This window comes from Oncorhynchus kisutch, linkage group LG10, assembly GCF_002021735.2.
Source record: "Oncorhynchus kisutch isolate 150728-3 linkage group LG10, Okis_V2, whole genome shotgun sequence".
NCBI lineage: Eukaryota > Metazoa > Chordata > Actinopteri > Salmoniformes > Salmonidae > Oncorhynchus > Oncorhynchus kisutch.
In genome coordinates, this window is record NC_034183.2 from 16,616,973 (window position 1) to 16,633,851 (window position 16,879).

Below are 16,879 nucleotides of genomic sequence, written 5' to 3' on the forward strand. Positions count from 1 at the left end.
CCCCCTACCTCTTCCTGCCCCCTACCTGTCCATGCCCCCTACCTGTCCATGCCCCCTACCTGTCCATGCCCCCTACCTCTTCCTGCCCCCTACCTGTCCATGCCCCCTACCTCTTCCTGCCCCTACCTGTCCATACCCCTACCTGTCCATGCCCCCTACCTGTCCATACCCCTACCTGTCCATGCCCCCTACCTGTCCATGCCCCCTACCTCTTCCTGACCCTACCTCTTCCTGCCCCTACCTCTTCCTGCCCCCTACCTCTTCCTGCCCCTACCTGTCCATGCCCCCTACCTGTCCATGCCCCCTACGTCTTCCTGCACCCTACCTCTTCCTGCCCCCTACCTCTTCCTGCCCCCTACCTCTTCCTGCCCCCTACCTCTTCCTGCCCCTACCTCTTCCTGCCCCTACCTCTTCCTGCCCCTACCTCTTCCTGCCCCCTACCTGTCCATGCCCCCTACCTCTTCTTGCCCCTACCTGTCCATGCCCCTGGCCCAATCCATCTGTTGCTCCTGTGGAATACACACCCTGTCCCTTGTCCCGCGGGAGGACGGACTATCACACACACCAGTCTAACCCTGCACTCGGACCAAAAATACACCCTCACACACCATGTCAGCACCACCATGACCAGCAAGTCTACAAAGTTTATCCACTCACTCCACTACCAAACCGCGTGTGTGTGTGTGTGTGTGTGTGTGTGTCCTCTCACTGCCCACACACAAAGCACACAAACACACATATGCCAGGTAGCAGTGGTTGGATTGGTGACTCAAAAACAACATACTAATAAGTACCTTACATCGTGAACCAAGCAAAAATAAAATTATGCTTGAAAATGTGGACGTTTTCAAACTATAGAAAAATGTTAGCCTGATATACAGTAAATACATTTAGCTTGGACAAAGATACAATACACAGTAAACCACATTTTGTTTATGTAACAGGCATTCTATAAATGTACGGTATGTGGACTTTTCACACAATATATGAACATGTATGATGATCATGGGAACTAATGTCATAGGCTTATAATTTTTTTTTTAAATGAATATTAAAACAAATACCAATAATAATAGCCTAATCATAATAACCATAATTAAAATGCACATTAATCTATAAGTATATTTATTGAGTATGATATATCTCATGTATTATATGACTAGTAATAACTGTAGTTATTATTAGTATCAGTCATTCATAGTAATAGTTGTTATTATTAATAGGCTGGTATTTTATTTTATGACACAAAAAAACTCCAAAACAATACACACACATATGTGGCTATTACTTCGGAAACATTCTGACATGTGACATTCTCAAAAAGTATGCAATTGAAATCGCTATTTTGTAAACATATTAGTCGCCTCACCCAAACGAGCGCTAATGTTTAACTGCGTGCCTATGACGTTATTAGTTTCCTTTAAAAAGTTCCGGCCGAAACGCAGGAAGTAGTGCAGGGATAGAAATTTGGGAATTCGAGAGAAAAAAATGTCAGAAATGTAAAGAATGTTTTCCTTGTACAGTGAATGAAAGCGTATTAGAAACAACGTAACCGGCATACAACTGTACATAGAATACAACTGACCAGTAACGCTGAAACAGAACGTTTGGTCACCCACAATGTACTGCTTTTAAAAGAACACTGATGTATGTTCACTTACAAAACAAATAGACAGATAGAATATTTTGGAAACTTACCTGTTGAAGGTCAAGCAACAGACAACACCGGTGGGTGGGTCAGGCAGGGAAGTGGAATTTTTGGGGCAGGTTTCTGTGAAGAAATATCAGTATTTGTACCCCCTTGGAAGCGCAATGGAGGGCTGGAATTTCAGGAATTAGCTGTGGTATGACATGAAGCCTGGAAGGCAGAGAAAAAGACTTGGGGAAAGAAGGAGGCAGGACTGACCGGTCAACATGTAATGAGGGAGGGGGATCAGAGGGGAGGGCCAGGGCTCCGAAAAGCAAAAGAAAGCCAGCTTCGGAAGGGAAAAGGAAATCCATCAAGAAAAACGTGTGGATTATCATTGCCGCTGTAAGGAGAGGGACAAACACACAAAGGGACAAAGCTATTGCGAAACCTTATCAGCCCTCTTATAATTATCTAAAGTTGTGAAATAACCCTAAATAAATATTAAAATACCCCTATTGGCTTTTTTTATCTGACACTATTCGAATAATATAAATGGGATAAATAGTACAAATTACTATGACTTTACCTATAAATAGGCTGTGTACTTAAAAACAATGTGTAATGACCTTTGTCAAAATGTGTTGATATATTTCGTTTAGTTTAGAATAATGATTTTTCGTTCGATATCATTAGTTATTTATTTATAGCAAACGTGGAAAATCGATTGTGCAATTCATCTTTACAGAAAGCATAATACCTTGAGCACTGACGGTTAACTGGACTCTGAACAACTGGAGCCTGTCAGGTTTGAATTAAATAGAGAATAGAGCGCCCTCCAGTGGATAATATAGGTAATTACCTAACAGGTAAGGTTTCAGTTGTGCATTGTACAGTTCCATCTGAAATCAAGTCAGTAACTTTTGCATGTCTGTTAAAATGAAAACAATTATGTGACCTATAAAACACATAACATATTTGAATAAGCAGTTTATAACATTGTGATAGCTGTTTGTCTATAACATCCTCTGCAAGATCAAACACAATCAAATAAACAGGGTATTCTTAATTAAAAATAATACAAGTTTATAGTGAAACTAGTGGTGTTTTAGATTGACATATATTGATTGGTCGTACATACTGAACATATTTTTCTACAACATTAAGTCCATCTTAAACATGGCTCTTTTCATGAGATCTGATTTCACACTTCACCCACTCAATTCATTTTTGCCTTCATCCAGGAATGATTTTCTGATCATTCCCCTCTCTTTTTCCTCTTTTTGGCGTACACCCAGTCCATTCCATAGTTCACTCTCCTATCACAGTGGTACATTTCCTCAATAGTAACCTAGAGTGCTCTACAATCGATCGTCTGATCAGACTACACAAAGTCCATCACAAACTACAGGAGATTTTTTTGCTTTCATTTGAAGGAGAAAAAAAGGAAGATAAAGTTATTCTAGAAACTATACAGTATAAATTAACGTATAAGCCTCCTGTTAACAAAGAAGTTGTACTATTTTTTTTAAAGACAAAAGAAATATGTGGAATGTTTAAAAGCTACTGTACAAAATTGAATTATTCTTAAGCCACCCAGCAACATCCTCAGGTTCTCATTGGTGCCTTTTGGGATCGAGGGTGGAGTCAGTCATTTCTGAGTGACATAGAGGGAGGACCCTCTATATACCAACTCTAGGAAGGGAAATCGGCTGTGCTGTACAGTACATCAATGTACACTATAAAGACTGACCGCTTCACAAAAGTAAGTTCTCCACAATAGAGGAAACGGAAAGACACTCAGTAACCTCAATGGAGAACGATGTTCCTTAATGGGTCTGTGTCTTCAGGCTAGGACAATATTCATGTTTTTTGGTCCGATTCCTAAACCAGGGAGTGTTCAGTCCTTGCCCAGTATGTGTCCATAAGCTTGTGGACACACAGAATCCCCTACTCCATGCATTCCACAGGGAGTTCAGGTCCTTGGACTTCTTTAGGCGAAGTGGTTTGTTCCTCTACCTCTCTTGAACATGCTCTCTCTCTCATGGAGTTCCTTCCCGAGGCATCATTTCTTGGACAAGAATTTCATCTTATTTCCTGAAAATGAAAACAAAAAAACGTTGGTGTGAGAGGCAAGTTCTGGCAACCCTTTCATACATTGAGGAGGAATGTAGTTTCACTAATGTATCACAATTTACAATGACAATTGAATCAGAAACTATTATCCAGAGTGACTTGGGATATGATCTATGCAGGTACTAGAGTGGATAGGGTGTATGGGAGAGGATTTGGGCCTCACCTAGACCCTTGAGGAATTTGTTGACCCCACGTTGCTCGCTCCCTGGGAGAGAGTCCAGGTAGTCTTGTGACCTCACCTCAAACAGACCTGGACACACAACAACAACAACAGTAGAATAATGAGAACACATACAACTGTTAGACAATTGTGCAAAATTGTCATATAATTATGCATTTCAGACAGACTTACAGATTCCAAAAGCAGACTTATCTTATGGCGGTGCCCATAACCTGGTACTGTTCCCCCTCTCTCCGTACCTCTTAGACCCTGCCTGGCTGTACCCCCCCTCTCCATACCTCTTAGACCCTGCCTGGCTGTACCCCCTCTCTCCGTACCTCTTAGACCCTGCCTGGCTGTACCCCTCTCTCCGTACCTCTTAGACCCTGCCTGGCTGTACCCCCTCTCTCCGTACCTCTTAGACCCTGCCTGGCTGTACCCCTCTCTCCGTACCTCTTAGACCCTGCCTGGCTGTACCCCTCTCTCTGTACCTCTTAGACCCTGCTTGGCTGTACCCCCCCTCTCCATACCTCTTAGACCCTGCCTGGCTGTACCCCCCCTCTCAGTACCTCTTAGACCCTGCCTGGCTGTACCCCCCCTCTCCTTACCTCTTAGACCCTGCCTGGCTGTACCCCCCCCCCCCCCCCCCTCTCCGTATCTCTTAGACCCTGCCTGGCTGCACCCCCTCTCTCCGTAACTCTTAGACTCTGCCTGGCTGCACCCCCTCTCTCCATACCTCTTAGACCCTGCCTGCGCTGCTCTCTCTCTGCGACGAACCCAGCGAACATCTGGGTCTCCATGAAGACCTCCAGGAACCTTTTCAGACTCTTTGAGGTGACAGCCTTGCGAAAGGCCTCGCGCTGAAAGTAGGACGGCGTGGGGGAGGAGGGGGCTCCAGACTCATCCTCTCGATCCCCCCCGCCCATGAAGAGAGGGTAGTGGCCCACCATTTCTACGAAGAAACATACAAAGGCCTCCGACACCACGGTACTGAGGGAGCTTGAGTCTGGGGAGGGAGGGAAGGGGAGAGGGAGAGAGAGAGAGAGTAAGAGAGCCTTTCAACACGGAGGGCATATGCTTGCGTAATAAAAATATCAGTTGTCACATAGACCTTCATCAAGGCTGTATCGGTCACAACAAGACCCTTCTGCGAGACGTGTTAATATAGTAGCACTGACTAACCGGTGGGCATCTCACTGGCCAGTTCCTTCCTCTTGTCCAGAACATTTTCCAGAGCAGCCTGCAGCTTATGAGGCAGAATGGAGTCCTCGTCATCCAGCTGGATAGGAAAGACCGAGGTGTGAGAGGAAAGGATGACCGTGTCCCATGAGCATAGAGGTGTTGCTACATATATAGCTGTAGACAACCGTTTAAGAGATATACAGTATGTTGTTGGTCTGTTGCTATAGGTATTGTTGTTAGAGGTTTATACCTGTCTGAGGAAGCGGCTGTTGCCGAGGTCGACCACCAGGACCTAAGGAGAGAGCAAAGGGCAGGGTGATGTCATTTCCTGTCAGTTTGGCAGCCTCAGCCCTTTCTCAGAGTAGAGACCATTGTTTAATGGAGGAAAGAGTTGAGGTCAGGGGTACACACACACACACACACACACAGTCAGCTGGGCTCGGGAGCCTGGTCTCACCTCCTCTATGGGCAGCTCTTTGAGACTGGGCAGGGAGCTGGATAGCAGACCCACAATGAAGGGTGTGGGGGTACACACTATGTCCAGCATGGCAGGGGGCAGCACGGGGATGTAGGTGTGTTGCCAGGTGAAAGGGTAAAGTAGAGCAACCACCGCATGGCAGCACTGAGACAGAGTACTGCAGAGAGGGGAGAGAGAGAGCAGGAGAGCGAGGCAGAGAGATGACTATTGTTGATCAAGCACATTGCTCATTTGTAATACTCATATATATTGCTTTGGCAACAGTGGCAACCACCCATTCATGCGTATATAGCAGTTGTTGAATTGAGAGAGAGAGAGATGGGAGATGTATATTTGGAAAGAGAGAGAGAACAGGGTGTCAACTACTAAAATCTAGTCAAATGATGTAATCGCAGCATGTCTTCAATGTAGTTCCCGTTTCTACCACAAGATGGTGTTAGCAGATTAAAATGTGATTACCCAATACTTATTTTGGAACATAAAACTGAACATAGAATTTTTAAGCATGGCTTTAATGTATGAGGAATTGTAAAGTTTTTTTTTTAAGGGAGTGGGATTTAACACTATAAAATATATACTGCGGGAGCGAACGAACTAACACCACACTGTTAACTTAATGCCTCCAATATGTGTGTCTGTTTTCATTTAATTAATTCAAAAACAATCAGTGATTGTGAGGCCAGGTTTCCACTCGTTTCAATGCAACAGTAGAAAAATGTCACAGTGGAACGGCACACAATCTATTGTGGATTCACAGGCATTTCAGGTGGGCTTTTAAAAAGCAATGAAGTAGCACACTACACAGAGCAATGTACTGTATATCCAAGAAAGCCTACAGTATTTAGCATGTCAAGAAAGACCAGCGTAGCAATTCAAGGGTTTATCTCACGGCGCCCATCAATAGCAGGTGATTAGTGGATGCTAGTGTGTCAATTGGTTGCACAAACACCAGTCTTACAGCTTAACTTTCTACACTAACCCTGTCTCTGGCTTCCATGACATATTTCCAGAGAGAAATTATTGTTCCCTAGACAACTGTATAACACAACAGCATTCCTTCCTTAACACACTCTGTCTCTCTTTCTCTCGTCCAGGAGTCATCTGTCTCGTGTGTCTGACCGTCCGTCGGTCTTGTGTGTGTCTGTCATATCCTTTTCACTGTCCGCTGCCTCTCACCTGATCCCACCTCACAGATCCCAAGTCAGTAGAGGAGTAGCTAGAGAAGGTTGACTGATCGATAGCCCTGGCATAAACCCCCAAGCCCCTGGTTCCTGTCCCTGTCCCAATAGCCCCCAGAAGTTTCAGTCTTTTAAACATTTGAATGAACTGGATAGGTGTAAGCTACTGTATACGGTAATAGCTCCTCCTTATATAGGGGCCATTGTAAGGGTCTAGGAGAGGGGGGGGTTCTTTTTGGACAGTGTCCCACCTGAGTTTGTCAGCGGTGAAGAGGACCCTGCGCTCCAGAAGCAGAGAGGCAAAGACTCTGAGGAGCAGACGCAGCGACAGAGAGGAGAACAGACACTCAAAATCTACATGCTCCAGACGAGAGTCAGACGGACGACACAGCTCTATCACCTGCAAGAGACAGAAGGAAAGAGAGAGAGAGACAAAAAGAGGGAGAGGGGAAAAGGAGGGAGAGAGGGATGGAGAACCAGAGAGAGATCTATATAAATACCCTATACACATCTAGACAGGATTCATAAACACACACAGAGTTAAGCACCAAATACATAAACATAGACAAAGTGACATACTACCTAGATAAATAAGACCTCAAGTCAATTATGTTTTGAATACAGTAAAGTGACATGGCCAGTTGAGGTCTGTGCTCTAGCCCCCCAACCCTGCTGTGCACAGCTATTCCCCCCCACCTCAGTGCCTGAGCCAGGCAGGAAGTTCTTGACAGTGATGGTTCTTCCCGGGGCTGGGAATGGAGCCTCCATGATGCCCCTCATGAAGGGCTGCACAAGGGCTGGAGAGATGGCCCTCCTCTTCTCCACCTCATCCAGGATCTGTGGAGTCAGACACAACATATACATAATTCAATATGGAATAGAGTACATTACAAAGTAAACTAAGCATTCTGAAAACATACTATATACACTATACACTCACACGCTCCCCTACATCCACAGATGTTTGCACATGCACGTTCACACAGATGAATCAGTAGCTCATTACAGGGGAGCCTAACCCACTATTCCACTGCGGTAACTACTTCAGCTGGGGTTCATATGTGTCTCTGTGTACTGGGGCCAGGGCAGCAGCCCAACATGCCGCGGTGGGAAAGTGGCAACCAGGGAGCGGGAGGGTGGGGCTCTGTGGATGCATAGGGTGGTCCCTCCCTGTGGGGTCCTTTATGTTGGCTCCAGTCCCTCTCCCTGTGGGAGGCTGTGGGTGGCTATACTGAAGGCTGGGGAGAATCTCAATTGCATACTCCTCGCGTCCTGTCTCCTCACTTCTTTCTCAAAACCCATTGGAGGAGAAAGCCAGAGGTCCATCTCCTTCAATGGGTTTTGAGAAGGAGGCACGAAGAGAGGATGCGATGAGTATGCAATTGAGATCTTCCCAGGAGTTTGGCCTGACCATGTGACCTGACCAGGAAACACTGTCTCTCTTTGACCTAGGTGTATAGATCTATACACAGCAAATTCTCCAGTGTTAAATCAACGCTGTGTTAAATGTAACACTGATCCAGGGTCAATACAGGTCCACACTTTTCAGTGTTAAATGAACACACTGCTTAGTGTAAAGCCTTATTTGCACATTTCCCAGTGTGCCTTTCGAGTGAATTGAGTTACCACCCATGACTGACTGTATTTGTTAGTGGCAGAGACATGATTGTTGCATTCATTCATTTTCAGTCCTGTGGCCATCACCAAGTGAGATCCTAAGCAAATATGTTATAATTAAAATATAATTATTTAAGACAATACGTATTTCATAAGGCCTAGTTATACCAATACAGTGGCCTTATTGCTGGCTTGTAAAGTAAAGTGTAATTCCTATTGGTATCCAGCCAGAACGTCTTTCTGAACTCAACCTGCATTCAGAATGACTGCCAGGGTTGGGAAGACTAAGATAAAAGACTACCTAAAGCATCTAAACTGGAACAAAATTTCAGTTTCGGGGGCAAATAAGTCCAATGTACATGCAAAAACATAGAAAATCTTCTTTAAAAAAAAAAAATCTACCTGCAATAGAGCATGCTGGGAAATATGATAATGATGGACCTGGTTTTGGTTTTGGTTCAACTCTGTTTATTAACACCAATGAATGTTAAACCAATGAATGTTAATTTAACATTACAGAGTTAATTTAACTCTTGAATCAACACTATAAATGTTACATTGGAAAATCAACACTATGTAAAATTGGCCAATTTGCTGTGTTCACATAGTATACTGTACCTTGGAGAAGAGGTCGAAACAGCCCAGCCGACTGACGATGCAGTAGACCTCTGGCAGCCTCCGGCTTTTCCCAGTGGGCTGTGGATAGTTAGACAGGGTCAGAACAAACAGCACATCAGAAGACATGAGTACCCGGACAATACTTGGATTAGACCTGTGCAAATAAGGCTCTCCGTCTTGAACTTATATCAGTGCTTTACCTGGACTGAAATACTGTAGGTGATGGTACTCATTTTGGGTACCGGTAGTATTTCTATTTAGTTGCAGGAGCTCCACAATACTTTTGAGCAAATATTCTAAAAGAGGAACAGGAGCTCAAGCAGTAGAAAACGTCAAGAACTGATTCAGATAAATAGAGTAACACTGCGTTTCCAATCACTATCATCACTTAGGTAGGTGACAGGCCTACACATGGAAGTGGATAAGGTGGAAATTCAAAAAAGTTGCCATTTTTAGTTGCCTACCAGTAAACGACGACAGTATCCAAACCGTCTGCTCCCGTCCTCACCGGTCAGGACGAAGGAGAACGTTTCACTGGAAAATAACATAATTCACACAGGTTGGAAACTAATCATATATTGGAACGATAAAACTGCTAAGAAATGGAGTGAGTTGTGTGTTGAGAATAGAGCACTCAAACCACTGTCAGGGTTGTATTTCAAAAAACAACCTCAACCAGCCAACTTTGAAAAATGTACTCCTTGCTTTTTCTGATTTAGGTCACTGACTGTGTGTGTTGAGTCAGTTACAGCACACCTCTTTTAAGGTGATCTTATTCATCAACTAGACGTTGAGTTTTTGAATATCTAAAACAGTTGGCTGCATAGCCAGCTCATTGACCTTGCTTTGAGGAAAAATCCAACTACCCTGTTAAAATCAAACCAAATCAAATTGTATTTGTCACATACAACAGGTGTAGATAAAACAGGTGTAGAATCAATGTACTGGGTCAATGTGCGGGGGTACAGGTTAGTCAAGGTACTTGAGTTAATATGTACATGTAGATCGGGGTAAAGTGACTATGCATAGATATTAACAGAGAGTAGCAGCAGTGTAAAAAAAGGGGGGGTTAATGCAAATAGTCTGGGTAGACATTTGATTAGCTGTTCAGCAGTCTTATGGCTTGGGGGTAGAAGCTGTTAAGAGAGCTAGACTTGGACCTAGACTTGGCGGTACCGCTTGCGTGCGGTAGCAGAGAGAACAGTCTATGACCAGGGTGGCTGGAGTTTTTGGCCTTCCTCTGACACTGCCTGGTATAGAGGTCCTGGATGGCAGGAAGCTTGGCCCCAGTGATGTACTGGGCCATACGCACTACCCTCTGTAGCGCCTTGCAGTCAAAGGCCGATCAGTTGCCATAAAAGGCGGTGATGCAACCAGTCACTATGCTCTCAATGGTGCAGTTTCTGAGGACCCATTCTAAATATTTTCAGTCTCTGGAGGAGGAACAGGCTTTGTCGTGCCCTCTTCACGACTGTATTGGTGTGTTTGAACCATAACAGTTTGTTGGTGATGTGGACACCAAGGAACTTGAATCTCTCAACCTGCTCCCCTACAGACCCGTCGATGAGAATGGGGGCGTGCTCGGTCCTCCTTTCCCTTTGTCTTGATCATGTTGAGGGAGAGGTTGTTTTCCTTGCATCACACTGCCAGGTCTCTGACTTCCTCCCTATAGAATGTCTCATCGGGTGGTCTAAGGCACTGCATCGCAGTGCTAGCTGTGCCACCAGAGACTCTGGTTTCGAGCACAGGCTCTGTCGCAGCCGGCCGTGACCGGGAGGTCCATGGGGCGACGCACAATTGGCCTAGCGTCATCCGGGTTAGGGAGGGTTTGGCCGGTAGGGATATCCTTGTCTAATCGTGCACTAGCGACTCCTGTGGTGGGCCAGGCTCAGTGCACGCTGACCAGGTCACTAGGTGTACGGTGTTTCCTCCGACACATTGGTGCGGCTGGCTTCCGGGTTGGATGCGCACTGTGTTAAGAAGCAGTGCGGCTTGGTTGGGTTGTGTTTCGGAGGAAGCATGGCTCTCGACCTTCGTCTCTCCCGAGCCCATACAGGAGTTGTAGTGATGAGACAAGACATAAAACTGAACATAGAGGAGGAAAATTGGGGAGGAAAAGAATGTCTCATCGTTGTCGATGATCAGGCCTACCATCGTTGTGTCGTCGGCAAACTTTAATGATGGTGTTGGAGTTGTGCTTGACCACACAGTCATGGGTGAACAGGAAGTACAGGAGGGGACTAAGCACGCACCCCTGAGAGGCCCCTGTGTTGAGGATCACCGTGGCAGATATGTTGTTGCCTACCCTTACCACCTGGGGGTGACCAGTCAGGAAGTACAGGATCCAGTTGCAGTGGGAGGTGTTTAGTCCCAGGGTCCTGAGCTTAGTGATGAGCTTTGAGGGCACTATGGTGTTGAACGCTGAGCTGTAGTCAATGAACAGTATTCTCACATAGGTGCTCCTTTTGTCCAGGTGGGAAAGGGAAGTGTGGAGTGGAATAGAGATTACATCATCTGACAATCAGTTGGGGTGGTATGCAAATTGGGGTGGGTCTAAGGTTTCTGGGATGATGGTGTTAATGTGAGCCATGACAAGCCTTTCAAAGCTCTTCATGGCTACAGATGTGAGTGCTACGGGTTGGTATTCATTTAGGCAGATTACGTTGGTGTTCTTGGGCACAGGGACTATGGTGGTCTCTTTGAAACATGTTGGTATTACACACTCGGTCAGGGACAGGTTGAAAATGTCAGTGTAGACACTTGCCAGTTGATCAGCGCATGCTCGGAGTACACGTTCTGGTAATCCATCTGGCCCTGCAGCCTTGTGAATGTTGACCTGTTTAAAGGTCTTACTCAGATCGGCTACGGAGAGCGTGATCCCACAGTTGTCCAGAACAGCTGGTGCCCTCATACATGCTTCAGTGTTGCTTGTCCCGAAGAGCGCATAGAAGTAATTTAGCTCTTCTGGTAGGCGCGTGTAGTTGGGTTCAAAGCAGGAATCAGGAGGGTATTATGGTCAGATTTGCCAAATAGAGGGGGATGGAGAGCTTTGTATGCATCTATGTGTGGTCTACAGCTCATCATGATATACTCTACCTCAGGCAGGCAAAACCTTGAGACTTCCTTAATATTAGATTTCGTGCCCCAGCTGTTATTGAAAAATAGACAAATACCGCCACCCCTTGTCTTACCAGAGGCAGTTCTGTCTTGCCGATGCACGGAAAACCCAGCCAACTGTATATTATCTACATCGTCGGTCAGCCACAACTTGGTGAAACATAATATATTAAAGTATTTAATGTCCTGTTGGTAGGATAGTCTTGAACGGAGCTCATCCAATTTATTCTCCAATGATTGTACGTTGGCCAATAGGACGGATGGTAGAGGCGGGTTACCCACTCGCGGATGAATTCTCACAAGGCACCCGGACCTGCGTCCCCTGTATCGGCGTCTCTTCTTCAAACGAATGACGGGGATACCTGGTCCGGTATCAGTGTTAAATCTTTTGCATCCGACTCACCTCCAGTTCGAGGTGAGTAATTGATGTTCTGATATCCAGAAGCCCTTTTCCATCATAAGAGACGGTGGCAGAAACATTATGCACAAAATAAGTTACAAACAAAGCAAAAAACAACACACAAAATAGCACAATTGGTTAGGAGCCCGTAAAATGGCAGCCATCTCCTCTGGCGCCATTCTGCCAATCGTTGCTTGATGTCGTTAAAACCAATAAGGCCCTACTTTGTTCTTCAGTCCTACTCTCAGGGCAGCACCCACACAAAGACAACTCCAAAGACTGCTCCAGTCTGCCTGACAGGTGTGCGTTGACCAACCCTGGCTCTCTGACAGGCAGTGTGTCGCCAGCTCAATGTCTTTGCACTGCAAGTGTGTGTTTGAGGGGGCGGCTCTGTCTGTATCTGAAATGGCACCCTATTCCCTATATAGTGCACTACTTTGACCAGAGCCCTATGGTCAAACTATTTGTCGGGGCATGGACTCCCAATTTGTCGGGGAATGGACTTTACAAGGTGTTGAAAGCATTCCACAGGGATGCTGGCCCATGTTGACTATAATGCTTCCCACAGTTGTGTCAAGTTTGCTGGATGTCCTTTGGGTGGTGACCCACTCAAACCAATGCGCCTGGCACCTACTACCATACCCTGTTCAAAGGCAGATCTTAAATCTTTTGTCTTGCTCCTTCACACTTTGAATGCCACACACACACACACACAATCCATGTGTCAATTGTCTCAAGGCTTAAAAATCCTTCCTTAAACTGTCTCCTCCCCTTCATTTATACACTGATTGAAGTAGATTTAACAGGTAACATCAATAAGGGATCATAGCGTTCACCTGGATTCACCTGGTCAGTCTATGTCATGGAAAGAGCAGGTGTACTTAATGTTTTGAATACTCAGTGTACAGGGAATAGGATCCCATTTGGGATGCAGCCTGTCTGCTTGTGCTAACATTCCAATGGCCCCTGTAGGACCTATACCCTTCAAGTATATACTAGAGGAGTTTTATTATCTGTCTCCCCTCAAAAACACAATGTCACTTCTGGGAACAAAGCAGTGCTTGAGAGATTGACCTGGGTCTAGGTGCTATTGGGTAAAGAAGAAGTGACTGGTGCTCTCCTAATACGAGGAGCAAGGGGCTAAAACACACGATTAGCAGCTCACTATCCTACCATTCATAATTTGTCAAGACCTTATTTATGGGTTGAGTTCGTGTGTGTTTGTGTCTGACCTGGGGAAGTTGTCAACGGGGGCCCAGTCCCTAGCGTCAGGGAAACAGAACTGGGGGATGACCTTCAGTTGGTCCTCTGTTTCCCGCATGAACTTGAAGCTTCTCTCCAGCTGACACAGAGAGAATAATAGGTCAGCTGCAATACCACATCTGATATTATCTCACACACAAACTCTAGACAGAGAGCACACACAATTTAACACAACTACAGAGATGCATGTGTAAAACCCACAAAGACACATTCTGGTCTGGTAGGTCACATACAAAAACACCAGACACTTACTTGTGTTTTATACATCATTTTTTCACTGATTATATGGCCAATGCATATCCAGTTGGTTGAGGACTAAGTGTCAGCTCTGCCTACCTTCAGAGGGAACTGCTGAGTGACCTCTGGTAGGTAAGGAGCTCCAGCCTTGGTCTTATGGAGGGCCACCACTATGAAGTACTCAAACAGCTTCCTTTCCTGTAGGTCCATCAGGTCCCTCTCCAGTGTCCGGTACCGCCCCGTCTGCCTCAACATGGACTGCACTGACGACAGACGCTGGCTGTGAACTGAAACAACAACATACACTTTAACCAAAGGAAGGACATCCTCCAGACAATAATGCCCCCTCTACAAAGGAGAGAGTCCTATAAACGTTTGTTTTACTAGCCTTGTGAGGACCAAACAATTGATTCACATTTAAAATCCTATTTTCCCTAACCCCTAACCCTAACCATTAACCTAACCTTAACCCCAAACCCATAACTCTAACTCCTAACCTTAACCCTAAACCTAACCCCTAAGCCTAAAATAGTAACTTTCTTTGTGGGGACCGGCGAAATGTCCCCACATGTCTAAATGTTCCTTGTTTTAATATCCTTGTGAGGACTTCTGTTCCCCACAAGGATAGTAAAACCAAAAACACACACAGATATTTGAGATCTCCTCACCTTTCAATTTCTCCTCTGTGTCACTCTCCGACTCACTGTTCTCATCTGTCACTGCATCAAAGACAAAAAAGAGTGAGATACAGCTCTTGTTAACTTGAGGCCCCCCTTGATGTTCCTGGAAGGTCTCCCCCAGCCTCACCTCTCCCTGAGTTGGACTCAGTAGACTGAGACACCCTCTTCATGCGTTTCTTCCCTCTCCTTGCTTCAAAGATGCTGTTGATCTTCAGCACCATCTGTATTGAGGAGAAGCAGGACAACAACAGTCAGCAACCTTAGCTTCTCAGAACCACCCACTCACTACATAATTAACCTGGAACTGGGTGCCAGGCTAGTTCTGCTTTATTAGCCAACTCGTTTGTCATTACCATGCCAAAAAAGGCAATTACGGAGGCATTGTTGGCAGAGGCATTAGCAGACTGGCAGCCAGACTGGCAGGAACCACATAATGCTATTCAGAGCTTTTGGGAGAGATTGTCTCTAGAGGAAATATATTATCAAAAGAAATCTTCTTAACTGTCTGTCTCCTGTCTAACCACATCATTTTAACTGTCTCTGTCCTTCTGCACTAGATTGGGACATATGAGAGTAGTAGACTGCCTGGAAATCAATGGGAATGGGGGGAAGTTTCAGTAGCCTAGTATCCCCCTCCTTTACCCTGGGGATCTTCCTGCGCCTGCGGTTGTAAGGGTCTCCTGAGAGGTTTGGGGTGTCGTCAGGGCTACTGGGGGTGGAGGGGGGGCTGATGCGGGAGGGTGAGGAAATGCCGGTGTCCCGGTTGGCCTTGCGCGGGTCCAGGAGCTTGAAGCTGCGACGTTCTGAGTTCTGCCTGAAGAAAACTGGCTTTGAGGAGAGCTGGTGGGAGATAGAGGAGGAAGAGCAGGAGATATAGGGGGAGGGGGAGGAGATGTGTATCAATATGTATGTTTGTTCACTTCTCTTGAAATTGTATAGTGGGCCTTTATTGCCTTTGAAGATAAGTTCACAATCTAATCACTATAAGAGGTTGATCACTATGCTGTAACCACATTCACTATACGCAGAATGCACATTACTAGCAAGGAGAATTCATTCTAGTGTATCGTCTTATGTACCTTGGTTGGTGTGTCGGGGACTGGGCATGACGGGGAGGAGATGGGTAAAGAGCACTTGTTTCCAAGGCAACTTCTCTCCAACTCTATATCTTCGTAAGGGTTCTCCTTTGACGGAGGGTCTATAGAGGAATCAGAACAGAAAGCATCCCATGAACACACAGCAACTGTCACCTCCATTCTACACTCAGCGACACACTGTGATCCTACCGAACCACGGTTTTAATGTCCAACGTTATTCATTTGACGGCAATCTTCTCAAATGAGTGCTCTAATTCATTGATGGTATGTTTTGGTTGTTTGCTCCAGATTTGCGTATGTACAGACCTGCCAGCAGCAGAGCTTGCTTGCAACCAAGCTAATATTTCACCAAGATAAACTGCATCAGTATGTGACTGATCCTACCAGTAACTCTAAACATGGCTGTGTGTGCAGATAAGATTAAGGCAGGGACAGAGAGGCCCATTTTCCAGAGCCGGGGCTCATCTCTTCTCCCCTGTCGATTCATCCACCAGATGGACCTGTTGGAGGGGGACAATCAGACAGGGACCGCGACAGCCAGCTCCTCTCCTCTCCTCTCCTCTCCTCTCCTCTCCTCTCCTCTCCTCTCCTCTCCTCTCCTCTCCTCTCCTCTCCTCTCCTCTCCTCTCCTCTCCTCTCCTCTCCTCTCCTCTCCTCCCCTCCCATCCTCTCCTCTCAGAAAATCAAGGAATCAGCTAGATCAATGGCTGTTTCAAGTGGCTAATATCACTGACTGACTATACTATTCAAAGTCTGTGAAACTGAGATTTAACTTAGTGAGAGTTATTGCTCTCTTTATCTGAAACAGCAGACTGGAGTTGTGTAGAGTTGTTAAGAGTATGTATGGTGTAGACTATAGACAGCCCTATGAGAATACACTCAGACCTAGCCCAGTTATCGTAATGCACTGTCCCACCTTTGTCTCTTTCTCTCTGTAGATTCAGCTCTAGCTCTTTCTACAGTTGGCACTTATGAGTTACCTAACCCATGGGCAGCTGGGGGTTCGGTGGACCATGTCGGAGAATTCACTCTAAGTACTACACTGTGACACTGTAAGAAACACCATTTGATTGTTATGGTTAAGCCCTA

General features: G+C 45.6%; 1 protein-coding gene across 1 annotated transcript in view; it reads right to left on the reverse strand.

The window, feature by feature from the left end:
• Positions 1-2,308: 2,308 nt before the first annotated feature.
• Positions 2,309-16,879, reverse strand: part of LOC109897830 (DENN domain-containing protein 2A) — a 50,250-nt gene continuing 35,679 nt past the window's right edge. The window contains exons 5-20 of the mRNA XM_020492429.2: positions 15,773-15,891; positions 15,336-15,533; positions 14,821-14,914; positions 14,682-14,732; positions 14,113-14,300; positions 13,746-13,855; positions 9,461-9,530; positions 8,997-9,074; positions 7,458-7,598; positions 7,013-7,161; positions 5,563-5,740; positions 5,356-5,397; positions 5,106-5,202; positions 4,660-4,929; positions 3,927-4,013; positions 2,309-3,724 (exon numbers count right to left, since the gene is read on the reverse strand). Of these exons, the coding sequence (XP_020348018.1) occupies positions 3,693-3,724; positions 3,927-4,013; positions 4,660-4,929; positions 5,106-5,202; positions 5,356-5,397; positions 5,563-5,740; positions 7,013-7,161; positions 7,458-7,598; positions 8,997-9,074; positions 9,461-9,530; positions 13,746-13,855; positions 14,113-14,300; positions 14,682-14,732; positions 14,821-14,914; positions 15,336-15,533; positions 15,773-15,891 (1,904 nt within the window). The 3' untranslated portion in view covers positions 2,309-3,692. The remainder of the gene's footprint in view (positions 3,725-3,926; positions 4,014-4,659; positions 4,930-5,105; positions 5,203-5,355; positions 5,398-5,562; positions 5,741-7,012; positions 7,162-7,457; positions 7,599-8,996; positions 9,075-9,460; positions 9,531-13,745; positions 13,856-14,112; positions 14,301-14,681; positions 14,733-14,820; positions 14,915-15,335; positions 15,534-15,772; positions 15,892-16,879) is intronic.